We start from the raw sequence: 26,486 nt of genomic DNA, 5'->3' as shown, positions 1-26,486 counted from the left end.
CTGAAAGAGTGTGTGCCTTCGCTGATAGTCATTGTGGGTTCTCACGTCCTCTGACAGCGCTGGCCCCGAGATCTCTCCCACCACATCTCAGCTCTCCTCCCTCCCTCGCTCCTTAAATTCTGGCCACACCACCCCTTCTGGGTCCTCATGCACCCCAGCCCTTCCTGCCTCTTCCTGGCAGGCCTCTGCTGCTCCTAACCTTGGCTCATTTGTCCTCATCCAGCTTAATGTCACCTCTGCTCCGATGCCCACAGTGGCCTCTTTTTTTCCCGTATAGCACTTAACCACAATTTGCAGCAGTAGATTTGCACGTGTGTTTCTTTAGCGAGTCTCCCATAGGCCATGAGCTCTGTGAAGATAGAGGCCACACACGTGCAATCCCTCACAAGACATGTAACTCTCAGAGCCGGGCACGTAACACAGGGGCGTTTGTTAGATGAACAAAGAAATCAGTGAAAGAATGCAGGAACAAAGGAGTGAATACTCAGCGTTTAAGGGTGATTTCGGACAGATGAGAGGTGCTCATGGACAGCAGGACAGCTGGCCTTCAATAAATAATAAATTGAGGAACCAAGTGGGTTTGGTTTTGTTTTTAGCCAGAGTAGCCTCATACAGAGGGAAAACAATGAACGTGTTCGGTTTAGCACGGTGGTTCTCAACCAGGACCCTTTCAGGTCATCATGCCTGGGGGTGTGGATGTGACTGGCGTCAAGTGGGTCAAGGTCAGGGATGCCACTCAACATCCTACACGGCGGACAGCCCTCACCACACAGAACTATCCAGCCCAGAATGTCAGTAGTGGCCAGGCTGAGAAATCCTGGTTTCGAAAAAAAGCTAATTCAAGTGATAAAGCACTACAGGCAGAAAGAGAAAGGGGCTGAAGGAATGTTCTCACGTGTTTCTGTGTTTTGGAGGAGACAGAAGGATGGCTCTAGTAAAGTGAGCACTTAGCTCACCTGGAGTCAGGAATGTTCAACTTGATTGAACTTGTTAATCAAAACTGAGGAGAATCGTCTCCACAGCAGCCGTTAGAGGCGTACTGGCAAAAGAGACTGAAAAGCCGTTTTTGAAGGCCCATAACTTCTCCACGAGGACGTTAAAAAGAAACGGAAGTTCACGCATCTTTCTGAGGCTAACATGAGGGCGAGGGAGAAAATTTCATCAAACAAAATTTCAAGTACCTGGATGATGAGCCGCGAAGCAAAAAAAAAAAAAAAAAAAGTCGTTTTAACATCAACGAGCATTAAATTTCCTGGGGAAAAATTAACAGAAGGAAGTAAGTATCCATCTTCTGTATTAGCTGGGACGGGCTGGAATCTGCTGGGGTTCCAACCTCTCACCGTCTCAGTGGTGCTACACAACCCAGGTTGATTTCTCACTCCTGCTGCCGGTCCCTCCTCACTGCTGGGGACCCAGATGAGCGCAGGTCCCAACACAAAGGAATGCAGCCTCAGAGGGACAGCGAGTCACTGCCCGGCCCCTACACACTCGGCCCAGAAATGACACGTGCGTTTGTGCTCGTGTCATTGACTAAAGCAGATCACGCGGCCACAACGAGCTTCAGTGGATGGGGACGTGCCCGGAAGGGAAGGCAATGTACGTAGCGCCTGCATCTACCAGGTAAACCAGGTAAACTACCAGGACGTTGAATCGGACAAGCGAGGCGGGGTTCTAACCTAGGGCTCTCAAGGCACGTGGAAATTGCCTAAGTATATGTGTGTCCTAAAAAGGTACTATTCCCTCTAACCCCCCAATTACACAGTTTCCCACAGCTGGATATGTGAGAATAGCGCTGTCTCTAGAACCTGGTGCCGGGCCAGCTCCTCCGTAGTTGAATTTCTTCCTCGGGTTGGGGAGGGGTTGGGAACGACGTGACTGGGCTGGGCAGTGCAGGGGCAGCTGCACCTGAGAACTGGTTCCAGCTCCCTGTGGCCAGGACGCCCGAAGTCTCAGCAGGTGGGGAGTCAGGGTGGCAGGAGGTCACAGCAGAAGGAAAGTTTGCTTCTTCATGCCAGATTTAGAATCACATTCATTAAGGAAACAAGACCAAGACCTGGTCTTCTTATACCTGCCAGGTGTTGGGTATATGCAGTGTTCTGGGAAAGAGCATCCTTCGTGCCTTCTCTGGAATAAGACAATGGCTGAGGTCGTTGCTGCAGATTCAGAACTTGACCTTGGGAAGGACTAGATGCACACATTTCTGTGCTCTGTGCCCAGACTGAAGTTTTGTTTTTTGGGTTTTTTTAATTGAAATATAGTTGATTTACAGTGTTGTATTAGTTACAGGTGTACAGCAAAGTGATTCAGTTTTATGTGTGTGTGTGTGTGTGTGTGTGTGTGTATATGTACATATGTATATTCTTTTTCAGATTCTCTTCCATTACAGGTTATTATAAGATACTGAGTAGAGTTCCCTGTACTATACAGTGGGTCCTTGTTGGTTATCTATTTTATATATAGTAGTGTGTACACGTTAATCCCAAACTCCTAATTTATTCCCCCCCCTTCCCCTTTGGTAACCATAAATTTGTTTTCTATGTCTGTGAGTCTATTTCTGTTTTGTCAATAAGTTTATTTGTATCATTTTCATAGATTGCACATACAAGTGATATCATATGATATCTGTCTTTCCCTGTCTGGCTGACTTTACTTAGTATGATAATCTCTAGGTCCATCCATGTTGCTGCAAATGGCATTATTTCATTCTTTTTTTGGCTGCGTGCTATTGCATTGTTTATATACCACATCTCCTTTATCCATACTCATCTGTCGATTCTTGGGGGAAAAAATATCTTGAAATGGGTGATAGTTGGCAAGTGATTCAGCCCATGGGAATTTGAAGGAAGGCTGCTCACTGTGGGGTCCTCTGGGTAGAGGTGCCCAGGGAGCCAGCCCTCCTATGATGGGCGGCTCCGACCTGAGCTGTCTGCTACAAGAGTCACAGGACCCATGCAGCCGTGAGCACCTGAAACACGGCCAGTCCAGACTGAGACGCACCGTCAGTGCACAGCAGCACTGGATTTCTAAGGCTCAGCCTGAACAAGAGACTTGTTATGAGCTGAACTGTGTCCACCAGAAATTCATGTTGATGCCCTAATCCGAGTACCTCGGAAGGTGACTATCTGGAGGTAGGGCCTGATCCAATATGACTGAACTCCATATAAGAAGAGGAGATTAGGACAAAGACACACACTGAGCAAGGACTAGGTGAGGACACAGGGTGGGGATTTGTCTCACAAGCCAAGGAGAGAGGCCTCAGAGGAAAGCATCCTTCTGACAACTCGGCCTTGGCTTCTCACCGCCAGAACTGTAAGGAAATAAATTTGTTTAAGACGTCCAATCTTTGGAACTTTGTTATGGCAGCCTGTCAAACATCTCATTAATTTTGTGTTATTGATTCCATTTGAAAGAATACTTCAGGTATATTAAATATTACTAAAATTAATTCCATTTTTTTAAGAGTTTGCTCATTTTTAAAGCTTTTTCCTTTTTTTTAAATAAATTTATTTATTTTTGGCTGCGTTGGGTCTTCGTTGCTGTGCGCAGGCTTTCTCTAGTTGCTGCGAGCGGGGGCTACTCTTCATTGCGGTGCGCGGGCTTCTCATTGCGGTGGCTTCTCTTGTTGCGGAGCACGGGCTCTAGGTGTGTGGGCTTCAGTAGTTGTGGCACGCGGGCTTATTAGTTGCTCCGCGGTATGTGGGATCCTCCCAGACCAGGGATCGAACCCGAGTCCCCTGCATTGGCAGGCGGATTCTTAACCACCATGCCACCAGGTCCCTAATTCCACTTTTTAAAATGTGGCTACTAGAAAAATTGTACATGTATCTTGGCTGATGGTTCCATTGGACACTGCTGCTCTGAGCCAAAGACTTTGCTTTTGTTGAGAACGGTGTCTGCTAGCACATCCATCCACAGGCTGCTGGTAGATCGAAGCTTTACTGCATGTCCTTTGGAGTCATCACAGGCAGCGGCATTGCTTACGTGCTCGTTGGGATATATTCCTTACACTAAATGAATATTTTGAAAAACTGAAATAAATCTAAGAGAATTAGGAAATGGGAACCAAAGCCAGGAGATAATAGAATGTATGTCAGAATGACAAGGGGAAGCATGATCACAAGCACCAAAATTGGATTTTTTTTCTTGTGACCCAGTGTCATTTCTGTAATTTGAAATAAGTGTCCAGCGTATGGTTGTTCTTAGCATTAGGGGATTTGGAGGGATGGGCATGTGAGGGGCTCTTTTATGAACAGAAGGTCCTCTGAATGAAATACAGACAAGGCATGGTAGGCAGGGAAGGAAAGAGTAGAAACAGAGGCAGTTATGAAGATAAACCATAAGAAATCAGGAAGAAACAACATAGCTTTGTTGGAGCAAGATGGAGTTTTCTGGTACTTATGTATTTTATTTTCAAAATTTAGAATTATGCCTCTCAGTTGTTTTCTTCTGTGCTTTGACCAAAGTCTATTATAATCTTATTATTAGTTTCCCAAACTCTTAAGGATGAGTCACGTTTTCTCACTGTGATTTGTGTGTCCAAGTGCCTTCAGGGATGAGTGTCACCGACCGACTAGCTCTAAGGTCTGCACCTTCTTGGCCAGGTTCTACCTGGGACACTGCTGAACAATGTGGGTCTCTGAGCAGAAGTCAGCTCATCCGGCGTGTTTTCCTCATGAGCTCTCAGCCTCCCTGGACTCCCAGTCCAAGATGCATCGCCCACATCCACCCCTGCCATTCTGCTCCCCGGGCCACCATTCTGGGCTCTAACAAAGTGGCCATGACATCATAGCTTGAATCGCTCCAAGGATGCCCAAACCTCAAGGTCCCCCAACCTCCTCTACAGGCAGATCCAGGCTTCTACCTGGCAGGTGAGGCCCCTTACAGCAGGGCTCTGCCCATGTATCTACCCTCTCGTCACCCACAGCATCTTGCCTCTTTCTGAACATGCTTTTTGATTCCCAGCCCCGGGACCTTCTGTGGTCTCCCCCAGATGGGAACGGCCCCTTCTCACCTGCTGTCTCTTGTGGTGACTCCTTCCCACCTCCTACGCATGTTTTCTTGCTGTCTCCACCTTGGAGCCTTTCCTGCCCCCCATGCAGAGAGAGTCCTGTCTCTGGGCTCTCCCTTCCCTGGCCAGGAGCTATTTCTATGTATCCTGTATCCCCTCCTTTGAGTATCTCACACTTTAATGGTCCCCTGAGTCCCCTGGGGATCTTGTTAAAATGCAGATTCTGGGAACTTCCTTGGCGGTCCAGTGGTTAATACCCTGTGCTTCCACTACAGGGGCGCAGGTTTGATCCCTGGTCGGGGAGCTAAGATCCCACACGCTGCATGGTTCGTCCAAAGAAAAAAAAATGCAGATTCTGATTCACTAGGTCTTGGGAGGGGCCTGAGGCTCTGCATTTCTAAGCAGCTCCCAGTAATGGCAGTGCAACTGGGCCAGGGTCCACCCCTGGGTCACCAGGTCCTGCTTTGACTGGAGCTCCTTGGGGACAGGGCAGGCTGTGTCTGACACTTCTGTTTGTCCCTCTTCGGGAGCCCTGTGCTGCACCCAGACTGGGTATTCAGTCACTTTTTTTAAGTAGACTGTTTTTTAATAGCAGTTTTTAGGTTCACAGCAAAATTGAACAGCAGATATGGAGAGTTCCCATGTACCCCTGCGCCATCCCCGACATGTGCAGCGTCCCCCACTGTTAACAGTGTCATTTTTATTGAATTAAGCACATTCTGGCCAATGCTTGAGCAAACGCTGGAAAAGGCCACCATCACTCAGACATTCCACAGAGTTCCTAACATGGGGCTTTTTTTTTTTTTTTTTTTTTTTTTTTTTTGCGGTACGTGGACCTCTCACTGTTGTGGTCTCTCCCGTTGCGGAGCACAGGCTCCGGACGCGCAGGCTCAGCGGCCATGGCTCACGGGCCCAGCCGCTCCGCGGCATGTGGGATCTTCCCGGACCGGGGCACGAACCCGTGTCCCCTGCATCGGCAGGCGGACTCTCAACCACTGCGCCACCAGGGAAGCCCACATGGGGCTTATTTGTCTCACGTGTGTGGTCTGGCCTCCTGACGCAGACTCTGAGCCCCAGAAACGTCTGAAGGGCATCCCCCTGCCCCCCACTCCTGCCCGGCAGCCCCAGGGGCAGACCCCTGTCCTCATTCCAGAGGTGCCGCTCTTGGGTGCCTTTTCCGCAGGCTTGACTTGGCTTACGTGCTGCCTTCATTATAGAAGTTGTGGATGGAACAAAGACAGATTCTCCCAAGACCCGGGCCGGCTTTTCCTGCCTGGACTCCCAACAGAACCCAAGGCAGATTTGTGTCCTGGAAACCGTGAGCGCAGGCCCTTAAAGGAGCGGGTTCCCACCCCATCCCTTGGACGCCAGCACCTGCGGGGACACCCCAGGGCGCCCGCCAGAAACTGGGGTCAGACTGTATTAAAAGTCTGTCTGCCTTTGTACTCTGAAAGCAGCAATGCTGAATGGATTTTCTTCTCCTTCATATTGGACACTCCAGTTTTTGAATTATGTTCTGTTATCTTTCTGTATTGCTTCTTCACAAAAATCATTCTTTTACTTTTGCTTTTCCACCGTTTAAAAGGGTTCTGAATGTCTTTCAGCCCAGCTTTTGGTCTTTTCATCTGTTTCTTTCTCTCCAAAAAACAGCATTTCCATCTGTTTCCCTTTTCATTCTTCTGCACTTCTTCCTTCCTGGGCTAATAAGTACTCCTTGCTCCTTTTCCTTTCTCTTTTTACCACCTGTTTTTGCATCTCCGGAAGCCCACTGTCGGGTTTTATCGTGGCAGTCGAGCGTTCTGTCCTGAAGGTGCTCTGAATTGTCTTATTGTGTTTGGTTGAGGCCTAGTAATTTTCAGTAAAGCCCTTAGTTCAAGCCCTGCACTGAAAGTTACCAGGCTTCCCTATGGAGGGTGTGTCTAAAGTGGAAGCCCTGCTCTCAGGAAAATGCAGTCAGAGGGAGGGAGCCAGTATTAATGAGCATTAACCTCCTCGAAAGCCAGGAAGCAGCCTGGTAGCGTCAGCAAAGGGGGCACGTAGCCGACAGCCCATGTGATGTATGAAGCTCTGGGATGCTTTTCAGCTGGAGCTCTGTCTTCTTTTCCCTTAAAATAACCTCGCCTTGACGAAGATTGCACTTTGCCTTGTGCCCAAGTCAAAAGAGGAGGCATCTTGCATCATCTCACGAACTAAAAATAGGGGTTTGGAAGCAGGTTTCCACTTCTGATGAAATGGTTGGATTTCTTTTCTAAGTATTGGGGGTGACATTTTCTCATCCTCTGAGTTTCCTTTTAAAAACACAGCTGTCATTGAGAGGAATTACAGGTGCGAGCGTCATATCACCCTCTTCTTGGTCTGTTCTCAGCATTTCCAGAATTTTCAAAAATCCTGACATTTGCCAGAATCTGTTCAATTAGCAAGAATTTGGCTGCAGTGCTCAGAGATCATGTGTTAATTATGATTCGCCCCCGAAAAAGAGCGATTTATGATCAGAGCATGAGAAAATCAAGGTTTAGAGTCGGTAACAGCCCTGCTGCCCCACGCCCCGCCCTGCAGGACCCCTCACACGTGTTTCCACCACCCAGCCTCCTGGGTGCCAGGTGCCACCTGCATCCATGAATTACGGGGTGCAGGGGGGGCGGGAGGGCAAAGGCCCACCTCGAGGCATGAGCAGGTAAGTACCAAAACCCTCCTCTGGTCTGTTGCACTGGTAGGCGCTGAGTCAACCTACCTAACAGGTATGGGAATGATTCCCTCTTCTGAGGAGAAAGGGGAGACTTCCTTGTCCCTGAGAAGGTGACATATAAACTGGGTCTTGAAGAATGAGACAAAGCTTGCCAGATGATGGCTGGGAGGGCAGGGATTCCAAAGACTGGGAATCACACTGGTCAAGACCAGGGCTCCCGAAGACATCTCGCTTTTCTGGAGAAGCCGAGAAGCCTGTCTCTCGGGGGGGGGGGGGGGGGCGGGGGGCGGTGAGGAAGGGGTCCTGGGAGACACAGATGCAGAGAACTTGGGAGCCAGTCTGTCCATGGCCTTGTGTGTCTCCGGAAGATTTGACTTACCCCATGAGGCACAAGAGCCAGTGAGATTCTATGAACATAGGCAAGGGTGCCTTTATTTTCCTCTTTTCAGGGAGTGATTTTGGCTCCAAGGTGACAGAAGCCCTGGGGGTGGAGGGGGCTGGAGCAGTGGTCCAGGCCTGACCTGTGGTGGCCCAGGGAAAGGTGGTGGCAGCGGGGATGAGGAGAGGCGGGTGACAGCTCCAGAGACTTGAAGTCAGCTGATCACACAGTGTCTCTCAAATGGGGTCAATGTCAGATGTGTGAACGCCCAGAGGGGCCGGGTACCAGGCTGGCTCAGACACCGGGAGCAGAACAAGCCTCACGTGGCTGCAAAGCTGGCAGGGAAGTGACTTCTGATCCGTCCAGGGAGGTGTTACTTCCTTCCAGGCAGTTCGAGCAGCTCCGGAGTGATTAGGCTCCATTCCCTCACGTGTGAATTCTTTTTCAAAGTAATTGATTTTCCAGCTAGTGATAGCCAGGCTGTGTGGGGCAGCTTTGACCCCGTCACACCCTCCTGCCCCGGGGACAGCCCTCCGTGATCATGTCCAAGGCCTCTCTTCCCCCACTCAGCCCGGGATCCCCCACCCCATCCAGGACATCACTCTGGCCCGTCCGCCCTCTCCCTGACAAGCAGCACTGTTTTCCTCTCCACTGGCTAATACACACTCGCCTACAACCATGCCATGATTTCTCCCATCTTTAAAAAAATTCTCTCTCATTCTGACTCCCCTCGCCAGCTACTGCCTGTTTCTCTTCTTTCTCCAGCCCTCCTTCAAGAGCTATGTGTACACTTCTGTTCCTTCTCTGTTCTCCCTGAACCCACCCCCATCACAGGTGCCCAGTAATTATCTACAGAATGAGGGGATGAGTGACAGGATGTGTCCCTTCTCCTTCCAATCAAACCACCAAGGAAAAGGCAGCGGTATCTTTTGCTGTCTGGTTTAGGCTTTCTAAGGGCTTGCAGAACTACAGATGTCCTGGCTTAAAGAAAAAGGAAAAAAATCCTTTTTTTTAGGAGGAAAAAAAAAAAGTTATGCCTTCTCCATTTTTCCCCGGGGCATTAAAACTGAGCAAACCATTTTCCATTTGGACTAATAAAGAATTGCTGTGGGGAAAAAAGGAACATGATTTCAATGGTCAGTAATTCTTGAGTACCTGACTGCACCACAAGGCAGGATTTGTCTTCGAGTCGGTGTAAGAACCTTTCCAGCAAGGCTTCCTAAGTCCAGCCCAAGTCCCAGATCCCACTGGGTTTCCTGCCCTACCAGAGGGCAGCCAGCCCATCTGACCCCCTTTCTCAGGCTCTGGCTCTGTCATGTGTGCGCTCAGAGAGAGGGTGGCGTCGTTACTACACGGTTGGGCAGCTTTGATGCAGAGCACAGAGCAAATGCTCCATTGCAGGGGCTGGAAGAGTGGGGCCTGACTCACTCTCAGAAATGTCTTCAGAAAGTGTCCAGCCTTTGCTCAGATTAGTGGAGATCAGCTGAGAACTGCAGGAGGACCCAGGATGCAGCTTGGCTCAGGGAGAGATGGGAGGCCTAGAGAGAGTGGAGGTGCCCATAAGGAGTCTCCATTCTGTAAGAAGAGGTTGCAGCAGCGCCGGGACTGGCTGGGTCTCCTCTCGGCTGGACCACACCCCTTGGAGTCGCCATCCAGACTTATGACACACATCTTTCCTGGGGAATCCAGCCCATCATCATCAAGGGACTGGAAAGAGATTCTCACTCACGTCATTCCTGCAGTGAAGCACTCACTGGCCAGGGCATAAGGCTAGTTCTGGGCCACATGGGTCCCCTCCAGTACTGAGGGCCCTGAAACAGTGCTCTGGAATCTTCCACAGCATTGGCTCTTCATCCATTTCCTGTGCAGGGCACTGGAAATTTAGAGGGTGATTGAATACGACTCTTTTCCCAACAGCTGCCTGGAAAGCCAGATGAATTTTAGAATGACTGCAATAAGAGCATCCCATAAAACATCTTCACTGGTGAGGGACTTAGCTAGTTAGCGGGTTAAACCGTGGTTGCACACCAACATCCCGGTGAGTCATCACTGGCCTGAATTATTTGTAAAGGGTGTTTGTCCAGGCTGCCATCTTGGTTTTCATCCGCTGCCTCCCTAATCCTGTTAGATCAACGTTGTCATTCTACCCAACTGGTCACTCGTCAACCTCACAGTTCTCCGTAGGAAAGCAATCGCTGATACGTGCTCTGCAGCCACTTCAGTCTTGGAACTAACGAAGGAATTTCATCAGAAAAAAAAAGTTTTCTGTTCATGACACTTGCAGAAATGGGACTTCCTGGAAGCGAAAGGTTCAGAAAGAAAAGGTGATCATCTCAAGAGAATGTAGCTGAGATCATCTGATAAAAAGAGGAGGTGGGAAGAGTGTGCTCTGTGTTGGAAGTAAAAGAACAAGGCCAAGAATGCTGTAAGATGGACTAAGGATTTCAAATCAGAAAGTAAAGCGGAGCGTTGCTAGGGTGCTTTTTCATTTGGGGCTGCCTACTGCTTGTCTAAGAATGGAGCCAGGGTAGGGCATTCAATCACACAGGCTAAAGCGATTCTTCCACCGAGATCATCTAAATCTCGATCATATTGAATCTGTTTTCTCTCTGGCACGGAAATATTTTCCAAGGTATTCACACGGGAAATATGAGCAACCCACACTCTGTAGAGCCAATTAAAAGTAGATGAAAATCTCCTTAATGCAGAATCCTTTAAAACATTCCGGGGTGAGGGGGGTGGAGAGGGGAATGTATGTTTATAGAAAATCTGATAAAGAACACAACTGTGTAACCTCTGGGTGAGTTGGATAAAATATTTATTCAAGACATATTTCTTTTAAAAACAATTACTTTTGATAGTTTAAAGCATCTCGTCTGTCATTTAGGATAAAAATAGATTAAGCAGTGAATTAGAAGCCCTAAGATTCTGGGCAGCAAAGAGAGTGATGTATTAGCTTGCAGAAAACTAAACAAAAATCAATCGAGTGAATGAGAACTACAACTAAAGGTAATGATTTCTTTGAAATGGAAATGTACTAAGGGAGGAATTGGTCACTGGAGCTTAAAAGAAACATTCCAAGTGGAGAAGCTCCCTCTTCCTAGAAATATGAGCTTCGGCTCTGGCAAAGGGCATGCGCTAGCTGGAGCAACAGATGAAGATATTCAAAGGATGCAAAGCTTCAGCAGGATGAAGGAGACAGGTAGGGTTTCTTGGGAAGCGAAGTGTGTGGTTCTAGGAAGAGCATCTCAGCCACTTTCTCTCTTCCCTGGCTGCTGGTCCTAACTCTGAAATCTTTTTCTACTCTGGGCTTATTTTTAATACTTTCAAAGTATTAAAATGCAATTTCAGAATAGCTTTCTCTCATCAAAAATAGCAGATGGTTTATTTAAGTAGCAGCTGTGTAAAGAGCATTTTAAGTCTATTGGGTGATTCAGTAATAAGTAAGGTCCTTGATAGTGTGGTTCTACTAAGAAAAGGCAAAGACTGGCAGGCAGGTGAGGGTTCAGTGCCAAGGGTATGCCAGTTATGGGACCCGGCTCCCTGTGTTCTCAGTGAGAGCCTGGAGTTAGGGACTAGCTTATCATCCTTTAAAACCCATTCCAGGAGGAGGGGGTGCGGGGCACTGGAAGTGCTGGCACATGGTCATTGTTATGGGCTCAATGTTTGCATCCCTCCAAAATTCATATGTTAAAACCCTAACCGCCATGTGATGATATTTGGAAGTGAGGTTTGGGGAAGGTAATTATGTTTATATTTGGTCATGATTAAGGTGGGGGCCCCCCATGATGGGATTAGTGCCCTTATAAGAAGAGGAAGAGAAAGTTCTCTCCTAAGGCCATGTGAGCACACAGTAAGAAGGTGCCTGTCTATGAGTCAGGAGGTGAACGCTTACCAAGAACTGAATCTGCCTACACCTTGATCTTGGACTTCCCAGCCTCCAGAACTGTGAGAAGGAAATACCTGTTGTATGGGATTTTGTTATAGCACCTCCAGCTAAGTCATCGAGAGCAAGAACTCCAGAAAAAGACCAAGCTGGGGCGAGTACACCGCACTGTGTGCCCTTGGGCAGGTAACTTACCTGTCTGATCCCCAACTTCCTTATCTGCCAACCAGGTGTAATAAAGATACCCACCTGACAAGGCGAAGGACTTTAACAAGACAATGCAGGTGGCATCTCGCTGGAGGTAGAATAAGCTTGCAGTCACTGCCCTAACAGTGCTACCACTTTGTGGGGACGGTTCCAGTGGAGAAGTGAGCGATTCATGTCTGGGGACCCAGTATGTGGGGTGGTGTGACACTTTCCTGATTCTAAGTGAATAACCTTCATTTCTGTTTGAGAAACATTGTTGAGCAGGTCCTGGGCTCCATACGGTCCAGAGGTTTTGTTAATGCTCAGGGCCTGCCCTCAAGGGGCTTATAGTCCCTGAGGAGGAATGACAAAGGAGCATTCCACTTTCAGTACATTACCCAAAGTTTTTTTAGTAGGGGAATCCTGGGTCTTGTAGGAGCACAGAGGAGGAGGGTGGGTGGCACCCAGGAAAGCTTTCTGGAGGAGATAGTTCCCCCATATTTTCCATGTTCTTTTCAAGTAAACCACTGTAGTTTATTTTTCCCAAGGAAAACAAGGGAAATTCAGGCCTACCACATGTATCAGTAAATTAATCCACACGTGTCAAAAGTTTATCAGCATTTTAATAAACGTTACCTGATTGGGAAACCCACTTTTAAACCATTACCGTAAAAAATTCTCCCTTTCGAAACGATGGCAGATTTTACATCCTGACGGTATCTGCAAACATAACACGAACTCCTTGCAAGCCTTCATTTAGATTTGAAATAGATCCTTGTCTTTCTGACCACTGACACATAGAGCTTATTAAATGGGATGATTTGGGAAAGTAGCAAAATCAGGCCTGTGGTTTCTACGCAAACGCTCCTCTCAACCTCGCCCTGTGGTTTCCTTTCTGAGCTCCACGGCTGCTCCGACAGATGGACGTCAGCGGCCAGCAGCAGGCGAGGCAGGACTGGCCGGCTGACTGCTCCGACCAGGGGCAGTGGCCAGCATGATTGATGAGCCAGTAGCTGACCAGTTCGGTCAACTGATGCCCGAGCCAAAGGCCATGAGCCTCTAGAAAATATCTGTATTTTTCCAGTGCTTTCAGATTAAGCGAGTGTATTTCCAGCTTGTTTCATCATGAACAGTTGTGTTGCGGCATATTACTCTTTGACCACAGGATTCAGGTTTGAGTTTCTCTTTCCCTTGTTGCTTTCTTTTCCCTCACAGATGTGGGAAGAGGCCATCGCCCTGGGCAAGGAACTGGCTGAACAGTATGAAAACGAGATATTCGATTATGAACAACTTAGCGAATTGCTGGTAGGTCTTTCTTTCTCTTTAAATGAACAGGCAATCTCAGCTTGTTCTTCTGGAATTTTTCTTTTCCTTTGAACGTTGGGATTCTCCTTCATTTTGTCCAGGAGGACACTTGATTTATTTGCTGGTTGATTCTGGCCCACGAGTATTCACTTTTTATTCCCCAGTGAGCTTTTTCTGGCCCACGAGTATCCACTTTTTATTCCCCAGTGAGCTTTTGTAACCAAACTCTAAGACGCCTCTGAACGATTTATATTTGAACAACTGCTGAGTCTAGGTGTACGTTGGTCTTGATGGCCCAAAGGTCTCCAGGAGTCTCCACTCGTTTAAAACTGTGAGCCTGTCCACAAGAGGGGGACGGATGGAGGCTAGCCCAGACCTTTCTCCTGCCACAGAAGCTATCGGTTTCTAACTACTGCTTTCTCTGCTGTATCGTTTTTGTATTCAGCAGATCGACTTATGATGTTGTAATGTGTATCATGAATGTGGAACAGAATTCTGCCCTTTTAAATTCTCTTGAAATGTATCCCATTATCTGACTGATACCTTTTTTAAAAAAATCCTAAAGATCAGACATTTAATCAGAAGAAAAACCATCTCTCTGGTGCCTCTTTGGTTATGAAAACACCTATACATCACAACTGGTTGCTGAATTTGGCTTTTTGGTCAAATTCCCCTGCTGAATGTTGGAGGGTGAGTGAGGAGTACTGTCAAAGCTTCGTGGTGAGATTAAATTCAATGCCTGCGTCAGCACCACTCCCCCACCTTCTCCCCCTCTCACCCACTAGAACTGCCAAAGCTGGAAGAATCCAGATGCATGGATGTTCAACTACTCCATTCAAACCTGAAATGCATTTCCTTTCTTCCTTTCAGAAAAAACAGGCTCAATTTTATGAAAACATCGTCAAGGTGATAAGACCCAAGCCTGACTATTTTGCTGTCGGTTACTACGGACAAGGATTCCCCACGTTCCTTCGGGTAACTTTGGATTCTGTTTTGATTGGGTCAGGATTGCTCCCTGGGCAGCGAGCCTCTTCCCTTTCCGAGGAAGAATTTGGACTTCCCATCCGAAGTCCGACTCTTTGTATTATTTTAACAGCTCTGTGCTTGACTTAGGGTGCCAGAGAGGGGCTGATCATATTTTTTGATTGCATATAAACTTTCCATCTCATTTTTCCCAAATAGAACTCCTGTTCAGACATTTATCTGTATTTTTAAAATTATGGTTGGAGACTTCCCTGGTGGTCCAGTGGTGAGGACTCCGCACTTTCACTGCCAGGGGCCCAGGTCCAATCCCTAGTCAGGGAACTAGGATCCCACACGCCGCGTGGCACGGCCAAAAAAAAAAAATTCTGTAAGATCTATATGCATAACATAAAATGTACCCTCTTTAGGTGTATCGTTCAATGGCATTAAGTTTATTTAGTTCGTTGTGCAACTATTCCCACCATCCATCTCCTGATCTTTTTCATCTTCCCGAACTAGAACTTCTATCCCATTAAACAATAATTCCCCCTTCTCCCCTCCCCCCCAGACCCTGGCAACCACGCTTTTACTTTCTGCCTCAGAATTTGCCTGTTCCAGGGACCTCATTTAAGTGGAATAATATAAAACTTGGCCTTTTGTGCCTGGCTCACTTCCCTGAGCGTCATGTCTGCAAGGCTTATCCACGTGGTAGCGTGTATCAGAACTTCATTCCTTTTTATGGAAGAGTCATATTGCATCGTACTGATGTACCACATTTTGTTTATCCATCCGTCCTTTGATAGACTTTGGGTTGTTTTGCCTATTATGAATAACACTGCGATGAACATGAGTATTTTTAATTATATGAGAAACTGGAAATGGATTCCCAGTGCTGGAAACTCAGAATCATACTCCATTTCTGAGACAGGCATGTGCTCTTTGACACATGATGGAAGAAATACTGTGACCACCAGCCACGTCACCCAGTAATCATGAGGCCAGAAACTGTGTAAATAAATGCTGCCCAGCCTGCTAGTAGGATTGTTAAAGTTCCTCAAAAACGCATTCTTGGATGCCATTGACCATGATTTCCTGTCATTTCTTATGACCTTTTTTTTTTAATGTCACCTGGTTTTCTCTTATCCTGGGAGACCATGCGTGATCCTTCTGGTTTTAGAGAAGCAGGAGCTCTCTGCCTAGGGCGCACCTGTCTGGGGCAGTTAGAGCCAGTTGGGAGATTTCTGTAGCCCCAGAGGTGTGTTCCTTTGGCCCTGGTGTTTCTGATCCCACAGGAGGCCCTGATAGTATAAGACGTCCCTTCCCTCTGGCACCAGCAGGGAGGACTTACTTGGTGAGGACCTGTCATTCTGTATAGGAACTTCAGCAAGTGGCCCTCGCAGGGCTGACCAGCTCCAGAAGGTGTGACCTGTTAGTTGATATGCTCACGCAGGGTCCTGGCTGGGTGCCTGGGGCATCTGGCCTGTCCCTGTCACTGCTGGTCAGTCTCTCCTTAACACCGACACCTTCATCGTGCAGCTGTGGCATCTAAGATAGAGGTTAGGGAGGATTTTGAAATTAACTTTAAGTTAAAAACCAATCCAAAGGGGATAATGAGCCTGAGTTGAAGTCACCTACTGTTGCTCAAGGCTTTAATTAATGTATGTGAATCTGTACATATGCCTCCGTGTGTGTGTGTGTGTGTGTGTGTGTGTGTCTCTAAGAAAGACTGAGAGGGAGGGGCAGGCCCTAAATCACAGCTGACCTGTGCTGTGCTGGGAGTAGAGTGTGTGTGGCCCTCCTTGGACGGTGCCGTAATTTAAGGCCTCTACGGCTCTGTCCTGGTGTCCTGAGCTGGCAGCAGGGCGGGGTGAGCATTTTGCAGCCCCCAAGCCAACTGATGCCAGGGTTGTCCTGGGAGGTCACATGAGATCCATGCTCCAGGGACCGTGCTGGGTCACCTGCCCGTCACAAGGACAAAATGCAGAGTACGAATAACGAGTTTAACGGGCTTGATTAATATGGAACTGACTGACCCGCACCCCCGAATAATTCTGTGGGCCTATAGCAATACATTCATTACCTTCACAGATTACCTGTCGGGGCTCCATCTGCCAATGACATTAGCAGTTGCAAAAAAGTGGGTGGGATGTTTGTGTACTTCATTCAGTGCCGGGAGCACAGCCTCTGAGAACTGACTCGCTGCCCCCTCTGCTTTGTTTTGCTTTAAGCATTGATCGCATTGGGCTTTTTTGCATTTGTATGAATATTTATGATTCTTACAAGGAATAAATATCTTTGACTATTTGTACGTTTCCCTCCTGTTTTCAGGCTTGAAAGGACCACTTCAAAATGCAAAGTAATTGACATTTCTAGAAAATGTGATTAGTGTGTTCATCTATAACTCACTAGTGTTTTTCTGTTAAAGCCTTTATATACATTTTTAGTATTATGTCTTCCTTCTAGGGTAAAGCATAATAAATGCATGCTAGTTTCGCAGTAGCCTGTTATACGTTAAATCACCCTGAAGTTCTGAAGCGTCTGGCTTTTTAGAGCCCTGCAGGTGCCCGTGCTGTGTATTCATATTTCTAATTAAGACTACATAGTATTTTGGTTTCTGCTTCAGATTATTTTTTTAAAGAAAGAGTACATTTTTCTCCTGTAATGGGTACTTTAAGACATACCTAAGCACAAAGTGAAAAAACATTTTAAATTCTTCCTTCTTTAGTGATTTACAAGGACTCAGAATAACTTTGGACTAGGGAAGGGGATAAATGGAATGCCACAGGGGCTCTGTTTTTGTGAAAAGTCATTAATTAGACAGATTTTAATTTGGCTTTGAGCTGAGGCTCTAGGACGCATCTGTTTGTGTATCTTCTCTTCCCCTTTCTCCCCCCCCACCCTTGCACTCTGGCATCCGTCCAGGGTCAGGGAAGATAACAGGGCTGCCCCTAGCTCATGACCAGCTGGCCTGGACCCTCTTGCCCAGGGTCCCTGATGAAACAGCAACCAAGTCCAAGGAGGAGAAGCACGAGCCCCCAGCCTCCTGTTTCTCGGGTTCTGTGGGTTCTGCTCCTCGCAACAAGGAAAACCTTGTGGCAGTTTTCATTGATGTTGAGACAGCCCTAAGATGGGGCAAGAAGATGGGTGGGGGGAGGTGGAGGGCTTCAAGAACCAGCTGCAGCATCACACTACCCATTGACGCCTTTCTGTGATTCAGTTGCCACTCAGAACACACTTGTTGAATCTCTGAAGGTATGGAGACCAGTGCCGTCTTGGAATCAGAACGTTCCTGACACACATTTACAGAGTCACGAGACAGGTCTCAGTGAGACAGCCTGAGTAGAGAGGAATGCTTACCTACGTATCATCCTCCCTCGAGGTCGCCCAGCCCAGCCACCCAAAACAACCCCCAGGTGCACTCTCCAGACTTCGTGGAGGTGACAGAAGTGGCATTTGAGAGGGACAGACTCCAGCCTTTAGGAGGACCACTCTGCATGCTCTGCCCTGTCATCCGTTGACAGCTCGTTGTGCACACGACAACTGCAAACGTTCCAGGGGGGGAGTCCAGCCACCACCTCCACCCTCTCAGCACCAGGGGAGGCCCAGAGCCTTGGGTGCCTCTGCTTTGGTCTGGACCCTCTCCCCTCTGGTTCTGCTCATCTCTTGGCTGTGACCCGTAGGAGCCAGCTTGGAAAGTCGTGCTCAGGCTCTGAGGCCCCACCTTAATCTCAGGCTCTCTTGAATTCTTTTTTTTTTTTTAATTTTAATTTTATTTAATTTATTTTTTTATACAGCAGGTTCTTATTAGTTATCCATTTTATACATATTAGTGTATATATGTCAATCCCAATCTCCCTATTCATCCCACCACCACCACCCCTGCCACTTTCCCCCCTTGGTGTCCATACGTTTGTTCTCTACATCTGTGTCTCACTTTCTGCCCTGCATACCAGTTCATCTGTACCATTTTTCTAGGTTCCACATACGTGCATTAATATACGATATTTGTTTTTCTCTTTCTGACTTACGTCACTCTGTATGACAGTCTCTAGATCCATCCACGTCTCTAAAAATGACCCAATTTCGTTCCTCTTTATGGCTGAGTAATATTCCATTGTATGCATGTACCACATCTTCTTTATCCATTTGTCTGTTGATGGGCATTTAGGTTGCTTCCGTGACCTGCCTATTGTAAATAGTGCTGCAATGAACATTGGGGTGCATGTGTCTTTTTGAATTATGGTTTTCTCTGGGTATATGCCCAGTAGTGGGATTGCTGGGTTGTATGGTAGTTCTGTTTTTAGTTTTTTAAGGAACCTCCATACTGTTCTCCATAGTGGCTGTATCAATTTACATTCCCACCAACAGTGCAAGAGGATTCCCTTTTCTCCACACCCTCTCCAGCATTTGTTGTTTGTAGATTTTCTGATGATGCCCATTCTAACTGGTGTGAGGTGATACCTCATTGTAGTTTTGATTTGCATTTCTCTAATAATTAGTGATGCTGAGCAGCTTTTCATGTGCTTCTTGGCCATCTGTATGTCTTCTTTGGAGAAATGTCTATTTAGTTCTTCTGCCCATTTTTGGATTGGGTTGTTTGTTTTTCTAATACTGAGCTGCATGAGCTGTTTATATATTTTGGAGATTAATCCTTTGTTGATTCATTTGCAAATAGTTCCTCCCATTATGAGGGTTGTCTTTTTGTCTTGTTTATGGTTTCCGTTGCTGTGCAAAAGCATTGAAGTTTCCTTAGGTCTCATTTGTTTATTTTTGTTTTTATATCCATTACTCTAGGAGATGGATCAAAAAAGGTCTTTTTTTTTTTTTTCTTTTCTTTTTTTTGCAATACACGGGCCTCTCACTGTTGTGGCCTCTCCCATTGTGGAGCACAGGCTCCGGATGCGCAGGCTCAGCGGCCATGGCTCACGGGCCCAGCCGCTCCGCGGCATGTGGGGTCTTCCCGGACCGGGGCACAAACCCATGTCCCCTGCATCGGCAGGCGGACTCTCAACCACTGCACCACCAGGGAAGCCCGATCAAAACAGGTCTTGCTGTGATTTATGTCAGAGTGTTCTTCCTATGTTTTCCTCTGAGAGTTTTATAGTGTCCAGTCTTACATTTAGGTCTCTAATTCATTTTCAGTTTATTTTTGTGTATGGTGTTAGGGAGTGTTCTAATTTCATTCTTTTACATGTAGCTGTCCAATTTTCCCAGCACCACTTATTGAAGAGACTGTCTTTTCTCCATTGTATAGCCTTCCCTCCTTTGTCATAGATCAGTTGACCATAGGTGCGTGGGTTTATCTCTGGGCTTTCTATCTTTTTTTTTTTTTTTTTTTTTTTGCGGTACGCGGGCCTCTCACTGCTGTGGCCTCTCCCGTTGTGGAGCACAGGCTCCGGACGCGCAGGCCCAGCGTCCATGGCTCACGGGCCCAGCCTCTCCGCGGCATGTGGGATCCTCCCAGACCGGGGCACGAACCCGCGTCCCCTGCATCGGCAGGCGGACTCTCAACCACTGCGCCACCAGGGAAGCCCTGGGCTTTCTATCTTGTTCCATTGATCTATAGTTCTGTTTTTGTGCCAGTACCGTACTGTCTTGATTACTGTAGCTTTGTAGTATAGTCTGAAGTCAGGGAGTCTGATTCCTCCAGCTCCGCTTTTTTCCCTCAAGACTGCCTTGACTTTTGTGTCTGCATACAAATTTTAAGATTTTTTTGTATCTAGTTCTGTAAAAAATGCCATTGGTCATTTGATAGGGGTTGCATTGTATCTGTAGATTGCTTTGGGTAGTATAGTCATTTTCACAATATTGATACTTCCAATCCAAGAACATGGTATATCTCTCCATCTGTTGGTATCACCTTTAATTTCTTTCATCAGTGTCTTATCATTTTCTGCATACAGGTCTTTAGTCTCCCTAGGTAGGTTTATTCCTGGGTATTTTATTCTTTTTGTTGCACTGGTAAATGGGAGTGTTTCCTTAATTTCTCTTTCAGATTTTTCATCATTAGTGTATAGGAATGCAAGAGACTTCTATGCATTAATTTTGTATCCTGCAACTTTACCAAATTCATTGATTAGCTCTAGTAGTTTTCTGGTGGCATCTTTAGGATTCTCTATGTATATTATCATGTCATCTGCAAACAGTGACAGTTTTACTTCTTCTTTTCCTATTTGGATTCCTTTTATTTCTTTTTCTTCTGTGATTGCTGTGGCTAGGACTTCCAAAACTATGTTGAATAATAGTGGTGAGAGTGGACATCCTTGTCTTATTCCCGATCTTAGAGGAAATGCTTTCAGTTTTTCACCATTGAGAATGATGTTTGCTGTGGGTTTGTCGTATATGGCCTTTATTATGTTGAGGTAGGTTCTCTCTATGCCCACTTTCTGGAGAGTTTGTGTCATAAATGGGTGTTGAATTTTGTCAAAAGCTTTTTCTGCATCTATTGACATGATCATATGGTTTTTATTCTTCAGTTTGTTAATATGGTGTATCACAATGATTGATTTGCGTATATTGAAGAAACGTTGCATCCCTGGGATAAATCCCATTTGATCATGGTGTATGAGCCTTTTAATGTGTTGTTGGATTCTGTTTGCTAGCATTTTGTTGAGGATTTTTGCATCTATATTTATCAGTGATATTGGTCTGTAAGTTTCTTTTTTTGTGGTATCTTTGTCTGGTTTTGGTGTCAGGGTGATGGTGGCCTCATAGAATGAGTTTGGGAGTTTTCTCTGCAATATTTTGGAAGAGTTTGAGAAGGATGGGTGTTAGTTCTTCTCTAAATGTTTGATAGAATTTACCTGTAAAGCCATCTGGTCCTGGACTTTTGTTTGTTGGAAGGTTTTTAATCACAGTTTCAATTTCATGACTTGTGATTGGTCTGTTCATATTTTCTATTTCTTCCTGGTTCAGTCTTGGAAGGTAATACCTTTCTAAGATTTTGTCCATTTCTTCCAGGTTGTCCATGTTATTGATATAGAGTTGCTTGTACTAGTCTCTTAGGATGCTTTGTATTTCTGTGGTGTCTGTTGTAACTTCTCCATTTCCATTTCTAATTTTATTGATTTGAATCCTCTCCCTCTTTTTCTTGAGTCTGACTAATCGTTTATCAATTTTGTTTATCTTCTCAAAGAACCAGCTTTTCGTTTTGTTGATCTTTGCTGCTGTTTTCTTTGTTTCTATTTCATTTATTTCTGTGCTGATCTTGATGATTTCTTTCCTTCTGCCCTGCATACCGGTTCATCTGTACCATTTTTCTAGGTTCCACATACGTGCATTAATATACGATATTTGTTTTGCTAACTTTGGGTTTTGTTTGTCCTTCTTTCTCTAGTTCCTTTAGGTGTAAGGTTAGATTGTTTATTTGAGATTTTCCTTGTTTCTTGAGGTAGGCTTGTATAGCTATAAACTTCCCAATTAGAAATGCTTTTGCTCCATCCCATAGGTTTTGGATCGTCGTGTTTTCATTGTCATTTGTCTCTAGGTATTTTTTGATTTCCTCTTTGATTTTTTCAGTGATCTCTTGATTATTTAGTAACGTATTGTTTAGCCTCCATGTGTTTGTGTTTTTTACATTTTTTTCCCTGTAATTGATTTCTAATCTCACAGCATTGTGGTCAGAAAAGATGCTTGATATGATTTCAATTTTCTTAAATTTACTGAGGCTTGATTTGTGACCCAAGATGTGATCTATCCTGGAGAATGTTCCATGCGCACTTGAGAAGAAAGTGTAGTCTGCTGTTTTTGGATGGAATGTCCTATAAATATCAATTAAATCTATCTGGTCTGTTGTATCGTTTAAAGTTTGTGTTTCCTTATTAATTTTCTGTTTGGATGATCTGTCCATTGGTGTAAGTGAGGTGTTACTGTCGATTATTGTGTTACTGTGTTACTGTCGATTTCCTATTGTGTTACTGTCAATTTCCTCTTTTAGAGCTGTTAGCAGTTGCCTTATGTATTGAGGTGCTGCTATGTTAGGTGCATATATATTTATAATTGTTGTGTCTTCTTCTTGGATTGATACCTTGATCATTACATAGTGTCCTTCCTTGTCTCTTGTAACATTCTTTATTTTAAAGTCTATTTTATCTGATATGAGTATTAATACTCCAGCTTTCTTTTGATTTCCATTTGCATGGAATATCTTTTTCCATCCCCTCACTTTCAGCCTGTATATATCCCTAGGTCTGAAGTGGGTCTCTTGTAGACAGCGTATATATGGGTCTTGTTTTTGTATCCATTCAGCAAGCCTGTGTCTTTTGGTTGGAGCATTTAATCCATTCACGTTTAAGGTAATTATCAATATGTATGTTCCTGTTACCATTTTCTTAATTGTTTTGGGTTTGTTTTTGTAGGTTCTTTTCTTCTCTTGTGTTTCCCACTTAGAGAAGTTCCTTTAGCATTTGTTGTAGAGCTAGTTTAGTGGTGCTGAATTCTCTTAGCTTTTGCTTGTCTGTAAAGCTTTCGATTTCTCCATCGAATCTGAAGTAGATCCTTGCCAGGTAGAGTAATATTGGTTGTGGGTTCTTCCCTTTCATCATTTTAAGTATATCATGCCATTCCCTTCTGACTTGTAGAGTTTCTGCTGAGAAATCAGCTGTTAACCTTTTGGGAGTTCCCTTGTATGTTATTTGTCGTTTTTCCCTTGCTGCTTTCAATAATATTTCTTTGTCTTTAATTTTTGCCAATTTGATTACTGTGTGTCTCGGCATGTTTCTCCTTGGGTTTATCCTGCCTGGGACTCTCTGTGCTTCCTGGACTTGGGTGGCTATTTCCTTTCCCATGTTAGGGAAGTTTTCAACTCTTATCTCTTCAGATATTTTCTCGGGTCCTTTCTCTCTCTCTTCTCCTTCTGGGACCCCTATGATGCGAATGTTGTTGTGTTTAATGTTGTCCCAGAGGTCTCTTAGGGTGTCTTTATTTCTTTTCATTCTTTTTTCTTTATTCTGTTCCGCAGCAGTGAATTCCACCATTCTGTCTTCCAGGTCACTTATCCGTTCTTCTGCCTCAGTTATTCTGCTATTGATTCCTTCTCGTGTATTTTTCATTTCAGTTATTGTATTGTTCATCTCGTTTGTAATTCTTCTAGGTCTTTGTTAAACATTTCTTGCATCTTCTCAATCTTCGCCTCCGTTCTTTTTCCGAGGTCCTGGATCATCTTCACTATCAGTATTCTGAATTCTTTTTCTGGAAGGTTGCCTGTCTCCACTTCATTTAGTTGTTTTTCTGGGGTTTTATCTCGTTCCTTCATCTGGTACATAGCCCTCTGCCTTTTCATCTTGTCTATCTTTCTGTGAATGTGGTTTTTGTTCCACAGGCTGCAGGATGGTAGTTCTTCTTGCTTCTGCTGTCTGCCCTCTGGTGGATGAGGCTATCTCTCCCTTGAATTCTTTCTGGTAGGATGGAAACTACTTAATTAGGGGGGAGATGATATGGACACCATTCTCCTCCACTTGCCTTGGTGCCTTTACCCTGTCTGACCATTTCATGCCCACTAGTGTGTGGGCTTCAATCACTCGCTTGGTTTCTCATGGTTTTGTAAATTGATTGCTACTGTTAAGACTGAAATGTACTTTCAGTAACATCATCTTTAGTGCTTCTTAAACAGTATTAACTTACCTGGCTTCTGTTCCTGTGTTCTTGATTAGTAAGATCACCACAATTACAAGCTATTCAGTGACATTTAAAAAAAAACTGTCAAGCCCATCTTGAAGACCAATGCCTTTATGTGTGAACTTTTCCTGGCCCTTCCCCTGGGGTGTTATTTAATGAATGTCATTGTTTCCAGGGGAAAGTTTTCATTTACCGTGGGAAGGAGTATGAACGCCGGGAAGATTTTGAAGCTCGGCTATTAACTCAGTTTCCAAATGCTGAGAAAATGAAGACAACATCTCCACCAGGCGACGATATTAAAAACTCTGCTGGCCAATGTATCCTTTCAGACAGCCATGTCGGATATAAAATGATGGCGATGTCGTTTGTTTGGATGGTTGGGTGTACATGGGACCTTGCTCCTGGCTAATGACCACGCTGCCTTATGATCCTTAACCCCCTTGACCTTCAGATATTCAGTGCTTCACAGTAAAGCCCAAACTCGATTTGCCCCCTAAGTTCCACAGGCCCGTGTCAGAGCAGATTGTAAGGTAACATTTTCCTTACCCGACATGAGGGTGGTGAGAGGCGTACACAGATCGCTTCTTCATAATTTCACGTCTCAGAGGGTGGATGTCAGCCTTTGATTAACTTTTCAGATGCTCTTTCTGTTTACTTCAAAAAGCAAGGGAAATTAGTCATGTTCAGCATCAAAGAAGGGGGAAGGGAGATGTGAACACGTGTGGCCGGGAGGGTGCAAGGCTGTTCCTTATACCCGAGATTGGGAGACAGGGAAAGTCAGGGGGAGAAAGGGGTGCTCTGGGCTCCATTTGAGCCACCAGGTGAGAGACCCCCTGTAGACCTTTTCTCCAGGGCTCAGGCCCTGCCCCCCACCCCACAGATCTGTCTGTGTGCCTGTGGTGTGGCCAGAGCATTTGGATCCCAGAAGCCAGGAATAGGGATTCAGACATGTGCTCGTGATGGAGAACCAGGTGGGGGATGAGAAGAAGCCTTCACCTGTACAACAGGGTGATTACATAATATGGAATTTGGAGGTGGATTTTTTTTTTTTTTTTTTGCGGTATGCGGGCCTCTCACTGTTGTGGCCTCTCCCGTTGCGGAGCACAGGCTCCGGACGCACAGGCTCAGTGGACATGGCTCACGGGCTCAGCCACTCCACGGCATGTGGGATCTCCCCAGACCGGGGCACGAACCCGTGTCCCCTGCATCGGCAGGCGGACTGTCAACCACTGCGCCACCAGGGAAGCCCCTGGAGGTGGATTTTAAAACTCACAGGCCAACTGTCCAAATTTGAGTGAGATTTTCTGCATCTACATTGAATTGCCCCTGACTTAGCAGTGGTGTAGAAACACCTACACTAGATGTCTCTTAGATACAAAGAATTTTCTATTTGATCCATGTACTGGTGAAAAACAATTAACCTCTTTGATGGCCTAATAATGCTCAGGATCTGCTTATTTTATATCCTGAAGTTTGGTGGATTGGGTTCTTCTACAAAATCCACCACCATTCCTTTAACCTTTCATCAGCAAACATGGGAAATAAACCAGGACTTGGTTTATTGACGGATGCTCGCTTTCATGAGGCTTAGAGTTCAAGTTTTGCAACATTTTTTTCTCAGAGAGGCATTAAACACTAGTGAACTGTGGTGTATGCTCAGATATTTCCCTTCGATGTGGGGTGCCCACCTGCGTTTCAGCTCAGGGGGGTGAGTAAGCCTCCCAGCCTGCCTCTGGGATGTGCGTGAAACCCACCCCCTCCCCAGGGGAGGAAGGCACAGTCTCCATCGTATGTATGCCACCCTTGGTGGTTGCCAAATCTGCCTTTTGTAGATCGGAAATTAAAGTATACAAGACCTTTTAAAAAATAAGACATATTTTAAAATTTTTAATAACTTATTAGATTAAATTAATTAATTGTTGAACTATGAATTCAAATTTTAAATAATAAACGCATAAATGGAGAATGAAGGCCTTTTCCCCCTCTCCTTTGCTTCACCTTTTCTGTTTTTGCTGGTTTCACTCTTACTCAGCATCTCTTCTCCCTTGAGCATTGTCAGGGACAGAGACGAGGCAAAAATTCAAGGTAATTTTTCCACCTGCCAACGTCTCTCTTCTGAGGCTGGCGGGGAAAGAAAGCCCAGCTGTCGCTCCAGGTCAAGGCTGGAGATGTTTTAAGGGATGCACTGACCTATAGGGAGACCGGATCCTGTGTCTAAAAGCAAATCGGCTGCTTTTCTGGTTAAATGTCTAATGATTCCTCTATCTCTGTACAGTTTTTACAGAGTAAACGAGGTCCAGCGATTTGAATATTCTCGTCCGATCCGCAAGGGAGAGAAAAACCCAGACAACGAATTTGCGGTAAAAAAAAAAACCCACCCCCAAGCTCATGCCACGACTAACAAAACTGCGCATGGAAGAGCGTGTTCTCAGAGGTTCCCGCAGTGCAGGAATGAATG

The 26,486-nt window shown here is 45.7% G+C and overlaps 1 protein-coding gene across 1 annotated transcript in view; it reads left to right on the top strand.

The window, feature by feature from the left end:
• The window catches only part of DOCK1 (dedicator of cytokinesis 1), a 517,745-nt gene that overhangs the window by 454,008 nt on the left and 37,251 nt on the right, over nt 1-26,486 (top strand). The window contains exons 31-35 of the mRNA XM_033841901.2: nt 13,361-13,450; nt 14,321-14,425; nt 24,204-24,345; nt 24,480-24,558; nt 26,304-26,388. Of these exons, the coding sequence (XP_033697792.1) occupies nt 13,361-13,450; nt 14,321-14,425; nt 24,204-24,345; nt 24,480-24,558; nt 26,304-26,388 (501 nt within the window). The remainder of the gene's footprint in view (nt 1-13,360; nt 13,451-14,320; nt 14,426-24,203; nt 24,346-24,479; nt 24,559-26,303; nt 26,389-26,486) is intronic.

Source organism: Tursiops truncatus, chromosome 16, assembly GCF_011762595.2.
Source record: "Tursiops truncatus isolate mTurTru1 chromosome 16, mTurTru1.mat.Y, whole genome shotgun sequence".
Lineage (NCBI taxonomy): Eukaryota > Metazoa > Chordata > Mammalia > Artiodactyla > Delphinidae > Tursiops > Tursiops truncatus.
Note: the sequence above shows the minus strand (reverse complement) of the source record. Positions and strands in the feature narration are given on the sequence as shown.